This window comes from Podarcis erhardii (genome assembly GCF_964252035.2).
Source record: "Podarcis erhardii genome assembly, chromosome: 3".
NCBI lineage: Eukaryota > Metazoa > Chordata > Lepidosauria > Squamata > Lacertidae > Podarcis > Podarcis erhardii.
The window spans coordinates 99,687,949-99,709,095 of record NC_138507.1 but is presented as its reverse complement, the minus strand read 5'-3'; the positions used below and the strand labels follow the sequence as shown (position 1 = coordinate 99,709,095).

The 21,147-nt window shown below is 41.9% G+C and overlaps 1 protein-coding gene across 6 annotated transcripts in view; it reads left to right on the top strand.

Annotated features, from left to right (window-relative positions):
- Positions 1 to 21,147, top strand: part of SYT14 (synaptotagmin 14) — a gene marked incomplete at its 5' end in the record, with an annotated part of 74,110 nt that overhangs the window by 45,062 nt on the left and 7,901 nt on the right. For all 6 annotated transcript variants that reach the window (XM_081854670.1, XM_081854668.1, XM_081854667.1 and 3 more), the window contains 2 exons: positions 14,009 to 14,277; positions 16,512 to 16,961. In XM_081854670.1, the coding sequence (XP_081710796.1) occupies positions 14,009 to 14,277; positions 16,512 to 16,961 (719 nt within the window). The remainder of the gene's footprint in view (positions 1 to 14,008; positions 14,278 to 16,511; positions 16,962 to 21,147) is intronic.

Genomic DNA, 21,147 nt, shown 5'->3' with positions numbered 1-21,147 from the left:
GATTTGGTTATCTGATGGTCTGAATTTACCTAAGTTAGCGTGATGACAGGAGAAATCAGTTACAACTGTGCAACGTATTTCTCAGACTTCTTAGTTTGTATAAAATCACTCTGTCTAATAGCAAACTCAGGTGTCAGTGCAAACAGGAAAGAATCTGAAACGGAGACACTGAGGCGAGGCAGAAGCAGCATTTTTGGAGGGAATCCTAAAGTTTGCAAAAATACAAAAAAAAACCTAAGGAGATGCTCCTTCTTAGAGACTGAAGACTGAGCTGAGGGTCAGTTGTTAAAGGAAAGTGAAAGACTTAGGAGGAAAGAAGAATGGATTGCTTTTCTTGAGCTCCTTACAGCTAATAAAATCCTGGAAGAAGGCATGGCAGGCTTGCCGGAGTGTGGCGATATATTACTACTACAAGGTGCCACTTGTTGCATCTAATAGCAAACCCAGGTTGTTGAGTGATGCCAACAGGATTGGAGCCCAAATGGCCACGGAGAAATGAGAGGGCTGTATTGGAGTGCTTGAATGAACCACAACCCAGTGAGGACTGAGCATGCTTAGTGACTTCCAGGAGCCACAGAATGTTGAGTGTCAGCTGGAAAGGAAAACAGAAAATGGGGGTGGGATGAATTGTCCTGCCTGGGCAGTTTACAGTTTATAATACCCTGTCCATCTGATTAACTTTGAACAGGAGCACTTCTGTTAAGGGATGAAGAGGACACACTGCAACATTTTGTTGCATGTCTCACTTGTTACTCCAGATAATATTTATAGGGTTTTTTTTGCCTCAAGTGTGTTGAATTGAGACCCAGCATCACAATTATATGTGTATCAACCTGTGCCCTTGTATGATGTCCAGTTACACTGATTTTGCAGAAGTATGTACAGTGGTGCCCCGCAAGACGAATGCCTCGTAAGACGGAAAACCCGCTAGACGAAAGGGTTTTCCGTTTTGGAGGTGCTTCGCAAAACGAATTTGCTATGGGCTTGCTTCGCAAGACAAAAATGTCTTGCAAGTTCCTGCGGGGGTTTTTTCCTTTCCCCCCCCTTTTTCTAAGCCGCTAAGCGGCTTATCAGCTGATCCGCTAAGCGGCTTATCAGCTGATCCGCTAAGCTGCTAAGCCGCTTAACAGCTGATCTGCTAAGCCGCTTATCAGCTGATCCGCTAAGCCGCTAAGCCGCTTATCAGCGGAGCCGCTAATAGCGCTAATCCGCTAAGCCGCTAATGGGCTTGCTTCGCAAGACGAAAAAACTGCAAGACGAAGAGACTCGCGGAACGGATTCTTTTTGTCTTGCGAGGCACCACTGCAGTTGGTTTCAGGGTTGACTAGCAATTTTTAATAAGGGGATTTGACTTCCGTAGAGAGTGTCAGGAGCTGGAGTCAGGCGTAGGTCAGCAATAAAATAATAGAGCACCCGATGTCAGTGAAGTTAACTTTTTATTCAAGGAAACAAAACAGCTCAGTCCTAGTGGTCACAGCAACCCTTGCCCCAATGAAGCAGTTGTGAGGACTGAAGGTCTCTGCCTTTCCACTGCCCTCTAAAGCTTCTTCCCCGGTTCCTTCCCCAGCAGCCATCATCTTGTTTCTCATTTCTGCATTCTCTTCATTTCTTTGTTCTGGGAAAGGGGAGAGGAGGGGGAGCTGGTCACAGCAGGAGGGGGAAACTCCCTGGATTCTTCTGCAGCCTGCCTTATCTCTTGTCTCCTGGGCCCCCTCTAGGGCTGTGCAATAAATCACCACACCCTTGAATATTGAAATATCATTTTGATAAGTGTTTCAACAAGGCAGGTGGACACTTAACAGCTTCCTGGGAGTAGCTCAGCTGAACTGATACTTTAGTTACTTTGCAGATAATTTGCAGGCCCGGTGTTGCCAGCTTTGCATGCTCTCTCCCTCCTAACCGATAAGAAATTAAGATAGTGTTGGTGCTGACCTTTAAAGCCCTAAACAGCCTCGGTCCTGTAAACTTGAAGGAACATCTCCACCCCCATCATCCCGCCTGGACACTGAGGTCCAGTGCCGAGGGCCTTCTGGCGGTTCACTCGCTGTGAGAAGTGAGGGTATAGGGAATCAGGCATAGGGCCTTCTCGGTAGTGGCACCTGCCCTGTGGAATGCCCTCCCAGCAGATGTCAAGGCAATAAACAACTATTTTACTTTCAAAAGACAACTGAAGGTGGTCCTTTTTAGGGAAGTTTTTAATGTCTGACGCTGTATTGTTTTTAATATTCAGTTGGAGGCCGCCCAGAGTGGCTGGGGAGGCCCGGCCAGATGGGTGGGGTAATAATAATAATAATAATAATAATAATAATAATAATAATAATAATATCATCAAGATAAACCCTCACACAAACCAGCAAACTCTTTCAGCTTCACAAGTATCTTTCCATTTAGAGCTCTGCTAACTATGCAGAGCCTGCTAACAATCCAGAAAGAGCCCCCCCATGACTCGACAAGAAAGAACGTAAACAAAGAACTGGAAAGAACTTATTTCTTTTTTCTTTTAGAAAAAAGAGGGGGAAGAGTTTTTATTTTCATTTTCTGAAGGTGTTTATGCTGTTTTCCCCCCATAAATAGTTTCCCTCCATATCAAAAGGGAAGGTTTTATTTATTTATTTAAAGGAGACTTATCTTTTTGCTTAATTGCTTGCTTGCCCTACCTCCCTTTGATAAAAAGGGAGAGATTAGTGGGATGGGGCCTTTGCGGGGGCCCTTCTGGGGGGACATGGAGGGGAGAAGATTTATCTGGCCGCCTTATGCTGAAATGGGAGGTTTGGTGTTTCGCAGTAAGCAGTACAAGCAAATGTATGTCTACTCACAAGCAAGCCCTCCTGAATTCAATGAGGGTTCCTCCCAGGAAAGTAGAAGTAAGTTTAGTTGAACTCAGTGGGGCTTATGCATGCATAGAACCCGCTTAGACCTCTGAGTGGGGAAGCAGATGCAACTTGACTAGTAAATCACTTAAACAACTCTTAAATTAGTTGAAAATATATTAAATATATTATATGGAAGTTATTTAATATTTTTATTAAATTTACTAGTTTACATTTTAAGGCCCTCCACCACCACAGGGAGCCTCGTCAAGGCCCTCAGTTGCTGTGGGGAAGCGTGGCACACCCAATGCCACTGTGGGGTGGTACGGCAGGATCCTCTGCTGTCATGAGGGCGTCTTCAAGGCCCTCTGCTGCTGTGGGGAGTTATGGCGGGACCCTTTGCCATCGGAGGGAGGCCTGGCAAGGCTCTCGGCTGCCGTAGGTATATATTGTGATATATCAAGATATCATGATATTCAGCTGGTGATATCGTGATGTTGAAAATTAGATATCGCCCAACCCTACCCCCCTCCTCTCCTGCCTCTGAGTCTGCACTGCTCTCTGCCACAGTCTCTTCCTGCTCACTAAATCCTGATACCTCTTCAGCTTCCAGCACAACCTCCTCTCATTCGGCTCCCTCTTCTCCCTCCGACCACTCATTGTTGTCCCACCACCAATCCCCAGGCTCTAAGATTGCCCAGGAACCTCGAATATGCTCCCTTAAGTTAAAAGAAAGGCAGGTTATAGTTAAAAATATAAGAAATGAGTCCCTAAATTTGGTCCACTGAATAATTTTTGAAATGTCTCACAATGCCCCATGAGCTCAGGGCCAAAGCTGAATGTCAGCTGTTCTTTCCTTGAGAACTTGTGTTATTTCTGAAACTCTCATATCATCGCTACTCATTGCAGCAGCGTTAGAAACTGAAACCCTAACCTTTTTTTTGGACACTTTTTTCTTTTTCTTGGAATGCAGTCAGCTGGGTTAAGTAACTCCTCCCCCCCCCCTGAAAATTAATCTACGAATTCATTTCATTTAGAACTCAAGTGTATACAGTATTGTGCAGCTTGTTTCTAAGGGTGGGGGTGAGAACCTCAAGGAACAGTACCAAGAGATTAGAAATTCATCCTATATAGATGGCTCAGATTCCTACTGTGTCAGTTTTCTGGTGTTTGATAAGACACACAAAGCAGTTGCAAGAGAAAGCATGTCGTTGGTATCCATGGCGACGCCAAAGATACTTTGGAACTCTGGGGGATAGACTGTGCCACAGTAATGGGTCGCATTATGAGGGCAAAATGCATAAAAGGCTCAGACATATGCTTGTAATTAATTGCCATAAATAGCTTAAAACAAAACGTAATGGTTTGTTTTGCTGGTAGAAATCACTAACCTTTGAGATTTTAAAGATATGTTTGAACTGATTTTTTTAAATAAAAACCTTGTTGTCCTAAAAAAGTGCATGGTACCTTGAATACTAATATATTTGTGAAATCATGTGCCAGCCATGAGAGAGTACATGCTGATAAAAGCTTCTATAAATCTCATATGTCCAAAGGTTTTAGATGGTGCATTTCAGTTTTAATTCCCCAGTCCATCATGCAATTTCTTATGATGACTTTGGACTGTAAAGCATTGCCCATATGGTGCATTGTGTAAGGAATTACTCAAAGGTATGTTTAATATATGCCTTTCTTTCCAAGAGAATGATGTAACAGACATTGTTGAAAATGATAATTCAGGTTAGACTAGAAATCCTTTTTTTTTAAAGGACATGTCTTGAATTTATTTATAGGAACAGCAATTGCAATGTAATATTTGTCCAAGCACGAGGATGCAGGGGGATTCAACATGCAACATTTTAAGATAGGAAAAACAGAATAATTATTTAGAGAAAATGTTTTAATTTGAAAGGGGGGGGGGGAGGCTAAACTTTTAGCAAAATAATCCTGTTTGCAAGGAACCCATCTTTGTGTATTACAGTGCAATTCACCACATTATTTCTTCTTGGTTGCTATAGAAACTAATTCTGGTGCAGCTGTGATCGCCTATCAAAATTCTAACATTACCCTATGTTACAATACACATTTCTTACTTCAAAGTAAATTGCAATATGGTGTCTGGTTAAACCATGTACTTCATCATTCAAGAATTGTTGAATGGCCAAAATGATAATGCAATTATGTTTCTGAAAACTGTCCCTGCCTACTTTTTTTTGCAACTTTGTACAAGAAAACAAGAGTGCTTACTTATGGTTGTTTTTAACTGAAATTCAGGCAGTTCGGGGAAGCACATGACACTTTGCGAGCCCAATCTTTGTTTCATTTCATGGTCATACATTGTTCAGCCACAATTGTTTCTAATGGGAGTTAATTTGAAAGTATTTGATTATGCTGCGACTTCTATTCTGGTTTATAATTCTATAAACAAACCAGCCTTCTATGATGACAGTTTAAAACAGCTGCTTTGGTGAAGTGGGACAAGTACCATAACAGTGGTATACATGCTATGAAAACTTGAAACAAAATAATCTTACTGTGAGCATTATATTCAAACCATTTTCTTTTAGAATCTTAGAGCTGGAGAGTTGGAAGATACACCAAAGGTCATCTAGTCCAACCCCCTGCATTGCAGGAATAACTGCTTTCAAGGTAGGGGGCAGTCAGCATCCCTACCGACGTCCTCTGATAAACATTTTAAGATAAGTGGATTTTGCATAGAGCCATGAAAAAAATTTATTCCTGTTATTGAAGCCTTAATAAAAAAATAATTCCAGGCAAGGGAACTTTATAGCAGGGTTGGCTGTTGAATTCATGGAAGTCTAATGAGATTTGCAAAAAAGTTATTTACCTTCTGATGCAACCTATCTTATGATGATAGGAAGGAGAAGGAAGGGAAGCATGGGCAAATAGGAAAAGAATCTGCGATTATTTCAATTGCATGTGCTTAAGGGCTAACTGCATATTGCATTTAAAATGTTACTAGCCATCATATTGTGAGTTTTTTAAAACATATACTGCCGGGCACAGAGAGGTGGTGGTCAACATGTGGGTAGGGAAGGTTTTTTTTTTTAAAAAAAATGGTTAATGGTCCCCCCCCCCAAGTTTTATATTTAGATCATATTTTCATCATTCAATAATTCTCATAGAGTTCCCCACCCAGGTTTCCGTGGCAGTTCAGATGCATCTGATTTAGCTACATATCTATTAATTTATCCATTCTATTTTTACCCCCTTCCATATCATTGTTGTTATCAACTGTTGATCATAACATTCCAAGTGGGTAGGGAAGGTTTCAAACCTTCCCTCGCCAGCTGTGATCTTGGTAAAAAAAATCCCCTCCCAAGCACAGTGATTCACAATAGGGAAAAACTCCCACTGGTACCTAGCCAATTCATGCTTAATTCATGCAAAATCTATATTACTAATGTTTTGATTGGGTAGGGGAAAGAGATGAAAAATGAAACTAAATGATAATTCTTTTCTGGTGCAGGTGCAGCATCTGTTCACGGAGCAGTCCCCACAGGGCTCAGTCAAGCTCCATTTCTCCTCCTCTAGGCAGTGCATGGGAATATTATGGGGCCTTTCCTCCCTTATCCCCATCCAGTCTTCCCTTGTGTGAGTTTTTTCGTCTATGAGACATGTGCAGGTTGCATACAGCCATGATAAAACACTGGATGGAGATATGGAAGGCATGCATAGCTCTTTGTTCCCCATAATCTTAAGGTGGGCATACGTGGGAGGTTGCGTGTGAAACAAAACAGTTTTGCTGAGATGAAACGGCTCATAGACTAGATCAGGGGTCAGCAAACTTTTTCAAAAAAAAAACCTTTTTTTTTTTTACTCGCTGCGGGACGACGACGACTGAGGAGGAGGCGGAGCTGGCCCCGCAGCATTAAGCTGCTAAACACGCCCCCCGGAGACACCTGGTTGGCTGCCTCCGGTGGGCGTGGGCACCAGCCAGGTGAGGAGGGGCGGGGGCTACGGCCCCCGGCCAGGAGGTGGAGCTTGGGCTCCCGCCCACAACCACTCCCCTCTCTTCCAGGGAGGAGAGTCTTTCCCCATAATCTTAAGGTGGGCATACGTGGGAGGTTGCGTGTGAAACAAAACAGTTTTGCTGAGATGAAACGGCTCATAGACTAGATCAGGGGTCAGCAAACTTTTTCAGCAGGGGGCCAGTCCACTGTCCCTCAGACCTTGTGGGGGGCCGGAATATATTTTTTGTGGGGGGGGGGAATGAACGAATTCCTGTGCCCCACAAATAACCCAGAGATGCATTTTAAATAAAAGCACACATTCTACTCACGTAAAAACACGCTGATTCCCGGACCATCCGCGGGCTGGATTTAGAAGGCGATTGGGCTGGATCTGGCCCCCAGGCCTTAGTTTGCCTACCCATGGACTAGATGCTACATTTCTTGTTCTTAACCGTAAACTGCCTTGAGTCCCGTCAGGAAAAAAGGCGGGGTATAAATAAATATACTATTATAATAAGAAGAAGATGTTAGCTACATATCTTTGCATTTAGGTACCTTGTTTTCCATTTGGAGACCGGGGTTCAAATCCCTGTTCAGCCATGAGGCTGTGTAATTTTGGGCTGGTCATAATCTCTTGGCTCTCGCACAGGGTTGTTGTGAGGAAATAGCATACGCTTCAACATTTCTCCGATGAAAATAGGGACACCCCATTCCATAATGATAATTTTACTATTTATACACCACACATCTTACTCTGCTGCCCTAGCCACTCTGGGCAGCTTCCAACATATATAAAAACATTTTTTTAATAAAAAAAACTTCCCTGAACAGGATTGCCTTCAGACAGCTGGGGGGGGGGATGTGTCGAATAATTCCATACCTGCCAACATTTCTCCAATGAAAATAGAAACCAGGGTGGCTTTTCTAAATCATCTACATCCCTGGAAAATAGGGAAAGTTGGAGGGTCACTAGCTGAGAGAACGCTTTTCACAGTTTCTATAATGCTTTTTACTATTTTAAGAATGCTTTTACTACTACTACTACTACTATTACTACTATTATTGACATCTTTGCCAGCTTGGTCTACTTCAGGAGGAAGAGTGGGATATGAGTTAACTGAATGAATGAATGAATGAATGAATGATGGGCAGCGGGAGAGCTTTGTATGTCACCTTGAGCTCCTTGCAGGAAATATCAGATATAAATGTAACAAATAAATAAAGTGTAGCTTGGGAGAAGGGGCTTAACCATTTGTCCTCCACTATGCCCCCACTCGTAGAAAAGCAAATGACAGTCCTCCACCCCTCTGCTGTGCAAATCGTAAATCTGAATCGGGACCAAAGTGTAGGAGTTAAATGCAAATCTCCCTATTTATAGGTTTTAAATTCATACACTTAAAATCACCGATACATAGGTGTTGTAATATATAAACCCCCTAATATCTTTTTTTCTGATTTGCTATTAAATAATTTCCACACCTTCAAAACAGTGCCCAGTTAATACATGGTTTTAAAGGATTGGCTGTACACTTTTTTCCCTATTCTACTGTGCTGGCATCGAGGGCAAGAATTATTATTTTCTTACTTGCTTTTTATTGACTAAGCCGTCCCAACATGCAACGATTTTCCCCGCGTAGAAGAAATCAAAGTGGTCTTTGTTTGTATCCCTGTAAGAAAACATTGGAATGTTTTAATCGTGTTTTTTGTTTTCCAGATAAGTCATTTAGCTTCTGAATAGATCTTCAATAAACCATTTTCAGTTTTGGAATTATCATACAAACATTTTGCAGCTGTAGCTGTCAGATTTGTTAGTAATTAGCTACTTATCTGCTACCTTCAAATGGGTTGTTTAACAAGCTGTATAAAACAGTAATTTCAAATTAGGTATCTAAAATGTTACATTTTATGCCCATGAAAATGTTGAGTGTGTAAACTAATAACTGTAAATAGTAAATACATCAGCATTCTTTTGAAATATGTTTTTACAACTTCCATTGTGACACTATTGACTGTAACATGGTAAAACCAGCACTTGAGAGTAGATTGTTCAGTACTTGTGTCTCCCCACAGTCAGATTGTCTTCTGATGATTAGCTTTCCATTAGGAAGGAACTCACTCTGGTTCTTGAATTGGCATAATAATGTTTTCTCATGTTGGTGATAAAGCAGTTTGGGTCGAGCAATTTGGGTCGAGCAATTCTGAGCGGAAGCATCCTCCTGCAGGATCGGGAGAAGATTAAATCTCTGCCCACATCTCCTTCATCCACAAGCAGTGAGGAACCTATGGCCTTCCAGTTGTTGTGGAATTCCCAACCCCCATCAGCCCCAACCAGCATGGCCAAAGATCAGGATGATGGCAGTTGTAGTCCAGCAATGTCTGGAGGTCCACTGGTTCCCAAACCCTGACTTAGACGCACAGCCTGCCCAGGCTACATTGGGTTAAAATAAATAGTGCTCAGCTGAAAGTTAGCTTCAGCAATGTTTGACGCCTTTTTGTTTTGACAGAAGCCTCTCACATAATGATTAAATTGTGTTGTTCCAAGGAGAAATTCTGGGGAAATAAAATGGTAGTCGCAGGGAAGAGAGCTGGTACTAGGAAGTTTCCCTTCTCCCCATTTCACTACTTCTCCCACCTCCCCACATTTCTTAGAAAGAGAGAAAAGAATCATGGGTTTGGTTGTAACGTTGCTTGCCATGGAGTGACAGCAGAGAAAACAATGGGGGGGATGTTCGGTGGGGGGGGGGGACAGGCATGTTAAAGGAGGCTTTGGAAACATTGGGTCTAGGCACTCCTGTGTCTCCAATCCTAGAACAGGGGGAACAGATACCCCAGGTGTGCTGCATGGAAGCAATGGCATGGATTTAATTTTTTAAAATGTAGCAGGGAACCAATGAAAAGGAGGAAGAACCCAAACCACTGCTTTCGGCCGTACTGACACAAGCCCAATGGGGCTTTGGATTAGGTGGTTTGCTCGCCTTCGCTTCTCCTTTCCTTTTGGATTGTTCTGCCCAGCAAACAGTTAAAGGGAATAGGTTGTGTAGGTAGCAAACGAGAACTGGGTTGTCTGATTGATGCTTATTTCAGCTTTTGAGCAAGACAGCTGAGCTGTCTTCAAGTGAATGTAAGTGCCACTCCCCGCTCCTTTTTTCTTCCCTCCTTGTTCATTCATTCTGTCAGACTGCCTTTTTCTTCTGCTCCTTTCTAGTACAGAGCTGATTACCGATCGAAAATCTTGTTATGACACATTTCTTTAATAGGTTCTTTAATAGGAGTTTCTTGCTTTTCAGTGGGATTCTGGGGGTGTTATTTTCTAAACTGAATTTTAGTTTATTTCGTTAAGCACAAGAGAAACAAAACTTGCTGTGCTATTTATTGCTTTTGGGCTCCAATGTCAGCATGGTTCACCAAAATATGGTGGCATTTGTGTGGTATGGTGACAAAGTATAGTAACTTAGTGGAGGCAGGGGCTGGCCAAAAGGACACAGTGCAGGTATGTGCTAGCCAAATAGTCAATGGTGCCCAGCATGGGTGTGCGTTATGCTTGCATTCAGCATAACTCCCGGACCCAGCCAGCTCAGGGTTAGTGCTTGTTTTACTGCTCCCTGCTCTCATCAAAGCTGCCTGGTGCCATGACTGCAGTATTCATGCAGAGGTTGGGTGGCCATCTGTCATGGATGCTTTAGTTGGGATTCCTGCATTGCAGGAGGTTGGACCAGATGACCTTTGGGATTTCTTCCAACTCTACAATTCTGTGATTTTATGGTCTGATGAAACCACCCCATGTTTTTCCTACACATCTAGCAGAGCAACCCACAAGTGCCATCTCCTTTCCTCCATTTTGTCACCCAGCACTAACTACACGTACATAGCATGATTAACAAATTTACTATTGTTGCCATTACTGACAACAGTAATAATAATTTATAAAGCACCTGCAGCTTTTTAACCATTCTCAAAAGTTTTTTTAAAAAACAACAACAATCAGAGTTCCTGCGTGCAAACATATTGTCTAATCAACGTGATGCAAAAGGAAATAAGATTGGGGAGAAAAGAGGGGAGCAAGCCCACTTGGGCCCTAGTTTTTGGAGTTACTTAATTTTTCTTATGATACCAGCTAGAATGGAGACAGTCCAGGGAGAGGAGGAGCCAAAGCAGGCTTCCTCAACCTCGGCCCTCCAGATATTTTTTGGCCTACAACTCCCATGATCCCTAGCTAGCAGGACCAGTGGTCAGGGATGATGGGAACTGTAGTCTCAAAACATCTGGAGGGCTGAGGTTGAGGAAGCCTGAACCAAAGAGAAGTTCATTTCTCAGATGAGCTGATGGGGTGAGCCTCTCCTTTCTCAACCTTAGTAGCACCAAAGGGTTTCAGCAGTAGATGAAAACCCAAGGGAGAGGAGGATGCGAATGGCAACTGTGAATTTTCACTGCATTATAATGCGTTTGAATGCGCGTTCCCTGAGTTCAGCTTGCTTTCAGAATTTAGGAATGTCCAAAGTAGCAATTTATTTGGAAATGAAATCAAAATGATTTGTCTTCCTCCCAAACAACCCAGTAATCTACTCGTAAGGTATATTTATTTTCTCGCTGCACAAGTTACCCTTCATGTTTAATATATGTTGTTTCCATTTTGGTAGGCAGGTGGTATAAGCCGAGATTCCTCTGTAGCAGGATGCTGAGACAACCCACTTCATTGTGAAATAACAATGTTTGCGTACGCTCGTGTAATCTCTCTGTTTTAAAAGGGGGGGGGGAGCGCCCCAGGTCTTCATTAAACATTTATTATTTATCTTCTATACTCTCTTTGCGGTGCAGGGTTATTTGGAGAGATGAACTTTTCCCAGCTCAAAAATATTAAAACATGAAAATTCCATTTGCGCTCATCGGAGTAGCATAGCAGAAACCTCTGTGGGTATTTAATCATTCAAAATAAAGGGTTTTCTTTAATTTTTAAACATGTATTTCATTTTATGTTTTATTTAAATTGTTTTAACATTTGCCGAGAAGCCCCTGAAGTACTAAAACTTTTGAAACTTAGGTTAGCTTAAAAATAAACATGAATAATCCTGCATGTGGAGGAATGACAGGAGAGAGGGAGGGAGGGAGGGAGGGAGAGAGAGAGAGAGAGAGAGAGAGAGAGAGAGAGAGATGCAAGTATGTTGCTGAGAAAGAAACCATTACAAAGCATTACTTGCAAAAATTATCAAGCTATACAAGGAAGCTGGAATTGGGTTGCTCATTGATAACAATAGGCCTTTTTCTGAATATTATGAATATTTAAAGGAGCTCATGAGAAGCTCAAAGCTAATGTGCAAAACCAGATTTTGGTAGAGCAGTTCTCTGGCTAGGGATTTTGAACCTCAGAGATAAGGCAGCAGTTTCCAGATGTTAATGAGGCAGACAGTGTAGGCATGGTTCGGGGAAACCAAATATAGAACAAGAAGAGTTGAGATGATGAAGACCTGTGGGAAACTGCAAGGCACGCAATGCAAAAGAACTTTACTAGCAAATGCTGTATTTTTGTGAGTAAGTAGCATGTAAGGCAAGGGACCAAACTTGCAACTGAAACGAAAAAGTTGAATGTTTCAAAGGAGAGAAAAAAAGAAGGAATAAGATGGAGCTTACAGCTGAAACAGTAATGGTTGCAGTTAATATGGATTCAATTTGTTTCCTTCTACAGGAAATTTGCAACCCACTTAAATTGGTTAGTAGCATTAATCACTTCTCTGCTTCTTTCCTGACTCCAAAATGCACCTTTCTTTTCTTCATTATCTTATCCAGCTTTTAGAAGCATCCCATATACTCATACACTTTACTTCAAACTTTACTTCATATAAATCCTTGTTAATGGAAAACACTAATTTGTTTCTGTTTTGTCTTATGCAAACGCAGTGTGTTCATAGGTTCTACTTGACTATTTCTTCTGTATGTACTTTCCATCTGTCTTGAAATATATTAGGGCTGTTATTCTTCTTCATTTCTTAAAGTTATTTAATTAATTGTTTGAGGTTTACAGTGCAATCTTATACGTATCTGTTCAGAAGTAATCCCTACTGACTTCAATGGGACTTACTACCAGGTAAGTGGGTATAAGATTGCAGCCTTCATTAAGTAATTAATCAGTTTTAAAGTTCATATGAATAAGACCCTTTTTGGGGTGGGGGTGGGGAGTGCCTCCACAGAACACACAGTCTTAGATGTGGAGGGATCCTGTGTCATAGAAAAAGAAGTTGGAATCTTCTTTTAAGAGATGCCATACGTCCAGAAGGGTAGATTATGGCAAATTTTCTTTTAAAGAACTCAACAACTTTGCCAACTGTTGTGTCTGGACTTTCACTTTTTAAAATATGGCAACCCGATTCTAAGATGCTGTTGACCCTGTGCCCTTTTTATATGTGTTAATATTTAACACAATGTATTTCCCTATTAATTGGGGGTGCCTTTTGATCAATTAAAAAGCTTTTAAAGTGATAACTGTTTAATCAGCTAAATGGTGCAGCCCCCTAATAATATTTAAAATATACTACAGTACTTGCAAAGTTAAAATAAAGATCCATTTAAAAGAACTTGGCTATATGTTTTGGAAAACGTAGCCGCAGCATTTGACACTCTTGATGGTCTTTGCAGGATCAGGACTGGGACTGAATACAGAATCAGAACTGTAGGTGAGCTCTTAGACTCAGAACCAGGAGATGAACTCAACTATAGCAGTCAAGCAATCACATGCCTCATAGTGACAGACTCATGGTTATGATTCAAGTATCAAGCTAGGAAAGTTAGGCAAGGAAAGAAGCCGCAAGAATTGTCAGAATCTTATCAAGGACAGAAGATCACACCTAGGAAGTACTTTTTATGAGAAGGCACAGGTGGCAATTTGAGTTAGAATTTAACCCGGTGCAACCCAGTGCTGCATTGTTGGATAGCAGATGAGGCAAAAACTGTGAGGATATTGAAGTTGGGTCATTTTGGAAGTTCAGAATAACCAGGGCAGGGCAAAAGAGTATCTGGAGCCTGCCGTGGGGCAGGAGTGGTAAGAGAGCATACCTAGAGATGAGGGATACAGTCCCTTCTAAATGCACCAAGCTCAGCACATAACTCTTTGGATCCGGGCCACCATGTTTGAATTCCTTGTAAAGCACCACCTTGCTAAACAAATGATGTTTTTCTCTTCCAGCCACATTTCTTACAGAATGAAAGCCTATGATAACTGTTATTTATTCCTAGCAAACTGCATTCAGAGAATGAGACAAACACCTCCTCTTGATGAATTGCAGCCCCCACCGTACCAAGATGATAGCGGCTCCCCGCATCTCTCATGCACGCCCTCCGAAGTTGGTGACAGCAAATGTGAATTCTCTCAGTGTAGCAACAGTCCGAGATGCTCATATAAATGCCCAAGCGAAGGGAGCACTGGGCATGAAATAGAAAGCTTCCATAACAAAGGATATGAAGAAGATGTACCCAGTGACAGCACTGCAGTCCTTAGCCCAGAGGTAAACACACGCTTTCCCAATTGTACTAAAATTATTGAGGATATAATGAAGCAGCATTGGTCCGGTACATTACAGATCAGTCGGGCCTTGAAAGATGGCTTTCCCCATTGACCCATACATGCACCACCTGAGACACAGGCAGAGAACTCTTTAAGCTCCTCCAGGTGGCGCTGTGCGTTAAACCACAGAGCCTAGGACTTGCCGATCAGAAGGTCGGCGGTTCGAATCCCCACGACGGGGTGAGCTTCCGTTGCTCGGTCCCTGCTCCTGCCAACCTAGCAGTTGGAAAGCACATCAAAGTGCAAGTAGATAAATAGGTACCACTCCGGTGGGAAGGTAAACGGCGTTTCCATGTGCTGCTCTGGTTCGCCAGAAGCGGTTTAGTCATGCTGGCCACGGCATGACCCAGAAGCTGTACGGTAGCTTCCTCAGCCAATAAAGCGAGATGAGTGCCGCAACCCCAGAGTTGGCCACGGCATGACCCAGAAGCTGTACGGTAGCTCCCTCGGCCAATAAAGCGAGATGAGTGCCGCAACCCCAGAGTTGGCCACGGCTGGGCCTAACGGTCAGGGGTCCCTTTACCTTTTACCTACTGAGCATGAAAACTGAGACAATGTGGTAATGCTTCTTGTTTGCCTGGACAGAGGATCAAGGAGTGTGTGTGAGAGAGTATGTGGAAACTAGCCTACTGTAAGAAGGTAAAAACCACCTTTCCCTCTGGTCCCACTCATCACTTCCCTGTGGCCCCCGGAAACTTGCCCAGAAGAAAAGGTGGCCCCCAGGCTGAAAAACACTCCCCAATTCTGATATATGAGAAGACTACCTCAGGGCCTGAAGTTAACTTCTCCTTCCCCATCCCTGCCCCTGAGCCGTTCTTCCACCAAGTACCCTGTGGGAAGAATAGCCATGACTTTTTACTATCCTCAGTAAAATATTACGTACTTTAAAAAAGTAATTTAATGTCACTAATAAGCCTCCGTGGAAGGATTTGTATCCTGAAAGGTGGGAAAGAAGTAATTGCAACAAATAAATATATAAATGTAAGTCTATTATAGTTAGACTTGCTAACTTTTCAGTGGAATTCTTTGACTGGAATCTTAATGTTTGGTACACAGATAACACCACCGTCATCCACCACAACCATAATTATTAGCAGATTTGGCTACACATGTGAATCTCATTCTTACTTATAATTAATAATGTGCTTGGATAGTTTAAATGTACAGAATGCAATTAGGAAGGTGTTTTATTTTTAATTGAGTCTTTCTTCTCACATACCAAATGTCACTTTGACTGGTCATTTGACCAGTCTGGTTGCAGGGTTTTGGTTTTCTTTTTAGTAAAGCACAGGGTGAAATAGGTGGGAAAAGGCTGTGGTGTCAGCATATTAGCACCCTCATGCAGGGATTACTTATTTGCCCCTTCCTTAAAATAAATCTGGCACTCTGAAAAATCACCAGGTGTTTTGAAACAGCTATTATTATTATTATTAATCACCAATGGAAGTTCTTTCCCCCAGTAGACATAGCAGGTGCAGAAGGCCTAATCCTGAAAGTGACTATAGTAGGGGGAAAGGAGTTAGCTTACCCACCCTGATCCAGATCAGACCTGCACATGCTTTTAACTTTTAAAATGCCATGCCCGCAATTGATAATGTCATGAACGGCATCTCCTAGTCTTACCTTTAAAAGCACGATTTCTACAGCCCCTGCTTCTATGTATCAGGCTGCACAATCCAAAAATTGTCACTTATTTCTATGTTTTATTTCTGTTTTATTCATTTTTATGCAAACATTTCAAAATGGTTTATTATGTCATTGATGAATTAAATCGTCATTTAATTCTCCAGCTCCTCCCGACCCTTTCAACATTGTCCTAGCCAGTTCTCCCAGCTGTTTCCAAACACTTTGACCTTCTTGCTATGAACCTTTTATTCTTGCTTTTCTTTCTTCTGATTGGCTCTTTTCACAAGCAGTAAAAGAAGCCCTCTCATTTTTTGTTTGACTGCCTGACAGCATGCTGTCCTTCCTTGAATATTCAAATACCTTGTGTGTGAAATGAACGAAAACATCATACTCAGTCACTGAGGACAAGGATTTTAATTTTAACAATTTATGTAAAGACACATACTCGCGAAATCACTTTTAACAAAGTGTATCACAGAGTGTATCGATACAGTTATAGATTCTAAATGGGCGTGAATGTATGTAAAACCTCTGCTCCGTTTCATTTAGGATCTGTCAGCTCGAGGATCATCATCACAGCTCCCTAAATCTTTTGATCCTGAACCAGAAGCTAAGTATGGCACCCTGGATGTGACTTTTGACTACGACTCGCAGGAACAGAGGCTTCTGATAACAGTGACAGCTGTCACAGACATTCCAAATTATAGCAGGACAAGTGGAAGTTTATGGCAAGTACACCTGGTTCTTCTTCCTATCAAGAAGCAGAGAGCAAAGACCAGCATCCAGCGGGGTCCATGCCCTGTCTTCACTGAGACATTTAAATTTAATCATATTGAGTCTGAGATGATTGGGAATTATGCAGTGCGCTTTAGACTGTACAGTATACGCCGTGTAAAAAGAGAGAGGATTTTGGGAGAAAAGATATTTTACTTAACCAAATTAAATCTTCAAGGGAAGATGTCGGTACCAGTGACATTGGAGCCAGCGTACCCTATTTCCGTGAGTATTAAATCATGCAGAAAAGTGTACAACCAAGGATTCTGATTAGAACAGTTATATGTGCCACAAAGAAATATACTTCTCTACAGCAGGAAAATCGTTACAGCGGGGCGATGAGTAGTTGGTTTATTTAATGAAATTCACTCACCCCTTCTTTTCTGGTGGGGAAGGAGAGCATCCATTTTGGAGTTCACCTCAGGAGCCGAAATGTCTTGGACTAGCCCTGGTAGTAGCCCTAAAACTTTGTAATACCCTCCCAGCAAAGGTCCATGTAGCATTACCATTATTCAGTTTTTGTCATATGCTAAAGACACACCTCTTTATCTTGGCCTTTGAGGTGTGTGTGTGTGTGTGTGTGTGTGTGTGTGTGTGCGTGTGTGTAAACTACCTGAAAATAGTAAATTAATTAATATTTTTTAAAAAGATGGATGCTATTAATTGTGCTTTGAACTGTATTGCTTTTGCTGTTGCGTGTCAGCCAAGATTCCTCTGTAACAGGATGCTAGCAGAAATACTGGAAGGTTTACTCCATTGGAGACCAAGACAGAAAGAAATGTGAGATCTCTGATAGTTGTTTCTGTAATAATTATCATCTGAGGGGGTGTTTTCAGGAAACGTTAAATCTGAGCTAATTAATCCAGCTCAATGTGTGCACATCATTTTATCCTACAATGTAACATAAACAACATGGCTCTCATTTGTGTAATACAAGATGAGTATTACTAAGTTGGGGAATGTGTGAGCTCTCTGAAATAATGTAAGTGGCCTGTCTGTACAGGTCCACAATGAACAACTGTTGCTCAAGTCTAGGTTTGAAAATCTGGTGGTACTAGAGATAAACATGGGTAGGGGGACAGAGGGGTGAAAAAAGAAGAAACAGAATGATTCGGCTTCCTAAGCTCCAGTTAGTTTTCCCTGCATTTACTACACAGTTTCCTCTGGGTTCCTCAGATATGTGTTTATTGTATCACCTTGTGAGAAGTATGGCAGGATTCTGCCAAATGGCTTGAATCACCTCGTGTCAGTTGTAGGCAGCACTAAACCAAATCTTTCCCAACTGAATTTGCAATGAGACAGGGGAGCATCATATGCTACATTCAAGAAACATCTGTCTGCCGTCAAAAGACTTGAAGGACAATGGAGCTATCTATCGCTTACAGGTCATATAGGGACGCAGGTAGCGCTGTGGGTTAAACCACAGAGCCTAGGACTTACTGATCAGAAGGTCGCGGTTCGAATCCCTGCCACGGGGTGAGCTCCTATTGCTCGGTCCCTGCTCCTGCCAACCTAGCAGTTTGAAAGCACGTCAAAGTGCAAGTAGATAAATAGATACCGTTCCGGCGGGAAGGTAAACGGCGTTTCTATGCGCTGCTCTGGTTCGCCAGAAGCGGCTTAATCATGCTGGCCACATGACCTGGAAGCTGTATGCCGGCTCCCTCAGCCAATAAAGCGAGATGAGTGCCGCAACCCCAGAGTCGGCCACAACTGGACCTAATGGTCAGGGGTCCCTTTACCTTTACAGGTCATATGCTTTCTTTACAGAATGGATTCCTCAAAGAATAGTGGATCTACACACACACACACACACACACACACACACATACCCACACAGGCAATATTCTCTGAGGGATATTCTATAAAGCTTGCGGAAAAAAATCATGAGGTGGCTGCCATTATTTTGCTAATGGGCTGTTCTTTCAGAGTACTCACAGCCATGAATTAACATTTAAGACCATGAATTTTAGTGGGCTTAATCAGTAGCAGTGTGTGTTGTGGCCTCCTGTGACTGGCATTTCTGCGGCTTACCTGGACAAGGCAGGGCAACAGTGAGGTTAGGGCTACATGGTTGCACTGGTGGGACTGTGGCCTGTTCCCACCCCTGTCCAAGTAAGCAGCAGTGATGCCAGTGTCATGCTACTACTGACCTTATGTGTGGTTAACTCTATGCTAGGTTGTGATTTTTGACTTGGGATCCCTTTATCGGGGATGCCTGAGGAAGTTGCTCTTTGTGAATTCTGATAGAAACTGAGCTGACCCACACACACCTCCCAAGCTATTATGCAGATTGGAACCTAGTTATTCTTTAGATTTAGCACTCCTCTGAATTTTCTGCTGCAGTTTTTCACTCCAAAATATGTAAAGTATCTGAGGTGAAATACATTTATAAATGCATATTTAGAGATAAAATATGTTCAAAAAGTATTTATTTAAATTTGACTTTTAAAATCTTGTAGACTAATGCAGAAACACAATTAAATGGATTTATGAAAGAACATTGCTTGAAAGAGGCATAAACCAGAAATAGACTGATATGTGCCTGCTTACCCTTTAATCAAATGTTTGAAAAGTTTTTATGGCTACATAGCTGTGAAGTATGTTTGTCAGTGAAAGATGCCTTGCATATGACACTATTAGACCCTAATGTAGACTATAAAAAGGGTATCTAGGCAATAATTTTAATGCTCTGTCACAGCACATTCCAAACAAATTAAATAATCTATCTTCTCATTTTTACCCACTAAGATGTACTGCATAATTTTTATTATAAAACTTATAAAGACACTGCATTGTGCATCAAATGAGAAAAGTGGCACAAGGGTGCCATTCTTACCTTGCCAAATGTCTGTTGAGGAAGTTGGAACACTGATTTGCCAAAACATATAAATTCTGTTTTGTCATTTCATTTTGAGAGTATATTATTCACAGTAGCTTAAGTTTGGGAACAAAGCTGATCTGTGAATAGTGTGATACTTTTGTTCTCAGAATAATTTGCCTATGCATATATTTCACGTGTTATTTATGATTTGCAGAAGGAAATTTGATATAACTTTATAGACTCTGTAGTAATAAATTACAGCTGTATGTAATAATTTTTAAAGATTTGAGTCTCTTGATTATACCCAGTGAAGGAATTATGTTTTTCATTTGATTTTACTTTAATCAGTGTTTTTTGCCCAAGACAGAAGGAGATTTTTAATAGTGCATCTACCAGTTTGCCCTCTTGAGATTGAAAAAAACAAATTAGAAGCAAAGGCCTTTGAGAAGTTGTCTTTTAACCAATTCTTCTAAAACTCTGATTAGGTGCTTCATGCAATTCTATAGAGTCTATGCCAGGGGTCAGCAAACTTTTTCAGCAGACCTTGTGAGGGGCCGGACTATATGGGGGGGCGGGGGAATGAACAAATTCCTATGCCCCACAAATAACCCAGAGATGCATTTTAAATAAAAGGACACATTCTACTCATGTAAAAACACGCTGATTCCTGGACCACAGGCTGGATTGAGAAGGCAATTGGGACGGATCCAGCCCCGAGGCCTTAGTTTAGCTATCCATGGTCTATGCAGAATTAAGAACCAATGAGTTCTGTGTGGCTTTCTCCTAGATAAATGGATATAGGATTGTAGAAGAGCAGAGCAATCCTCTGCACTGGAGTGAATTCAGACGAGGCTTCCAACTGCATGTGACTGAACTATAGGCATGTGGAAGCTACCACTGGCAGTGTCAGCTGCAGCTTGTGTGTGCCTCACAAACAAGGCTTTTTAGGGGTGAGGAGTGGAGAGTTTTGGGTTGGCAAAGGAACCACTGATCCTAAGCCAGTCCATTGACAGGCCCAATCCAGGTCTCTCTGCTGTGTCAACCTGGAGCTGGTCCAGAATGGTATTTTCGTGCCACCCACCTTCTGCTCTGATTGTCATGATTTCCAGTTGTACCCTCCAGGAGTTTGGATTGTTCCCTTAATAAAACAACAGTCTATTTTATCATTTTTTACTGTACCACTAGAATGGCATGTGTCTTTTACTGTACCACTAGAATGGCAAGATTTTTCATAAATCAATAAAAGAGCTTGGCTCTAAATTTTATTCAAACTAGATCTCACCCCCTCATCTTAAATAGAAGCTATACTGTGATTAAAATAATAATCACAAATATTCTGATTACATATATGGTCCAATGGGGCTTTCGGTCCCACCTGCCTTAATGGACGCAGCCCCCACGACAGCGGGGGATCGCCAGCAAATGAAAAACAAGGATAACAGAGGGTAAATCACCCTTGCAAATTCCCTCCAGGGACAGGGGGAATGGGCTTCACTCTTAGTTTGACTCGGTATCTGGCTCTTGCTCCGGTATGAGACAGCAGACCTTTAATCTTAATTTAGCAGCTTGCTTTTCTGTCTCTAACCATGA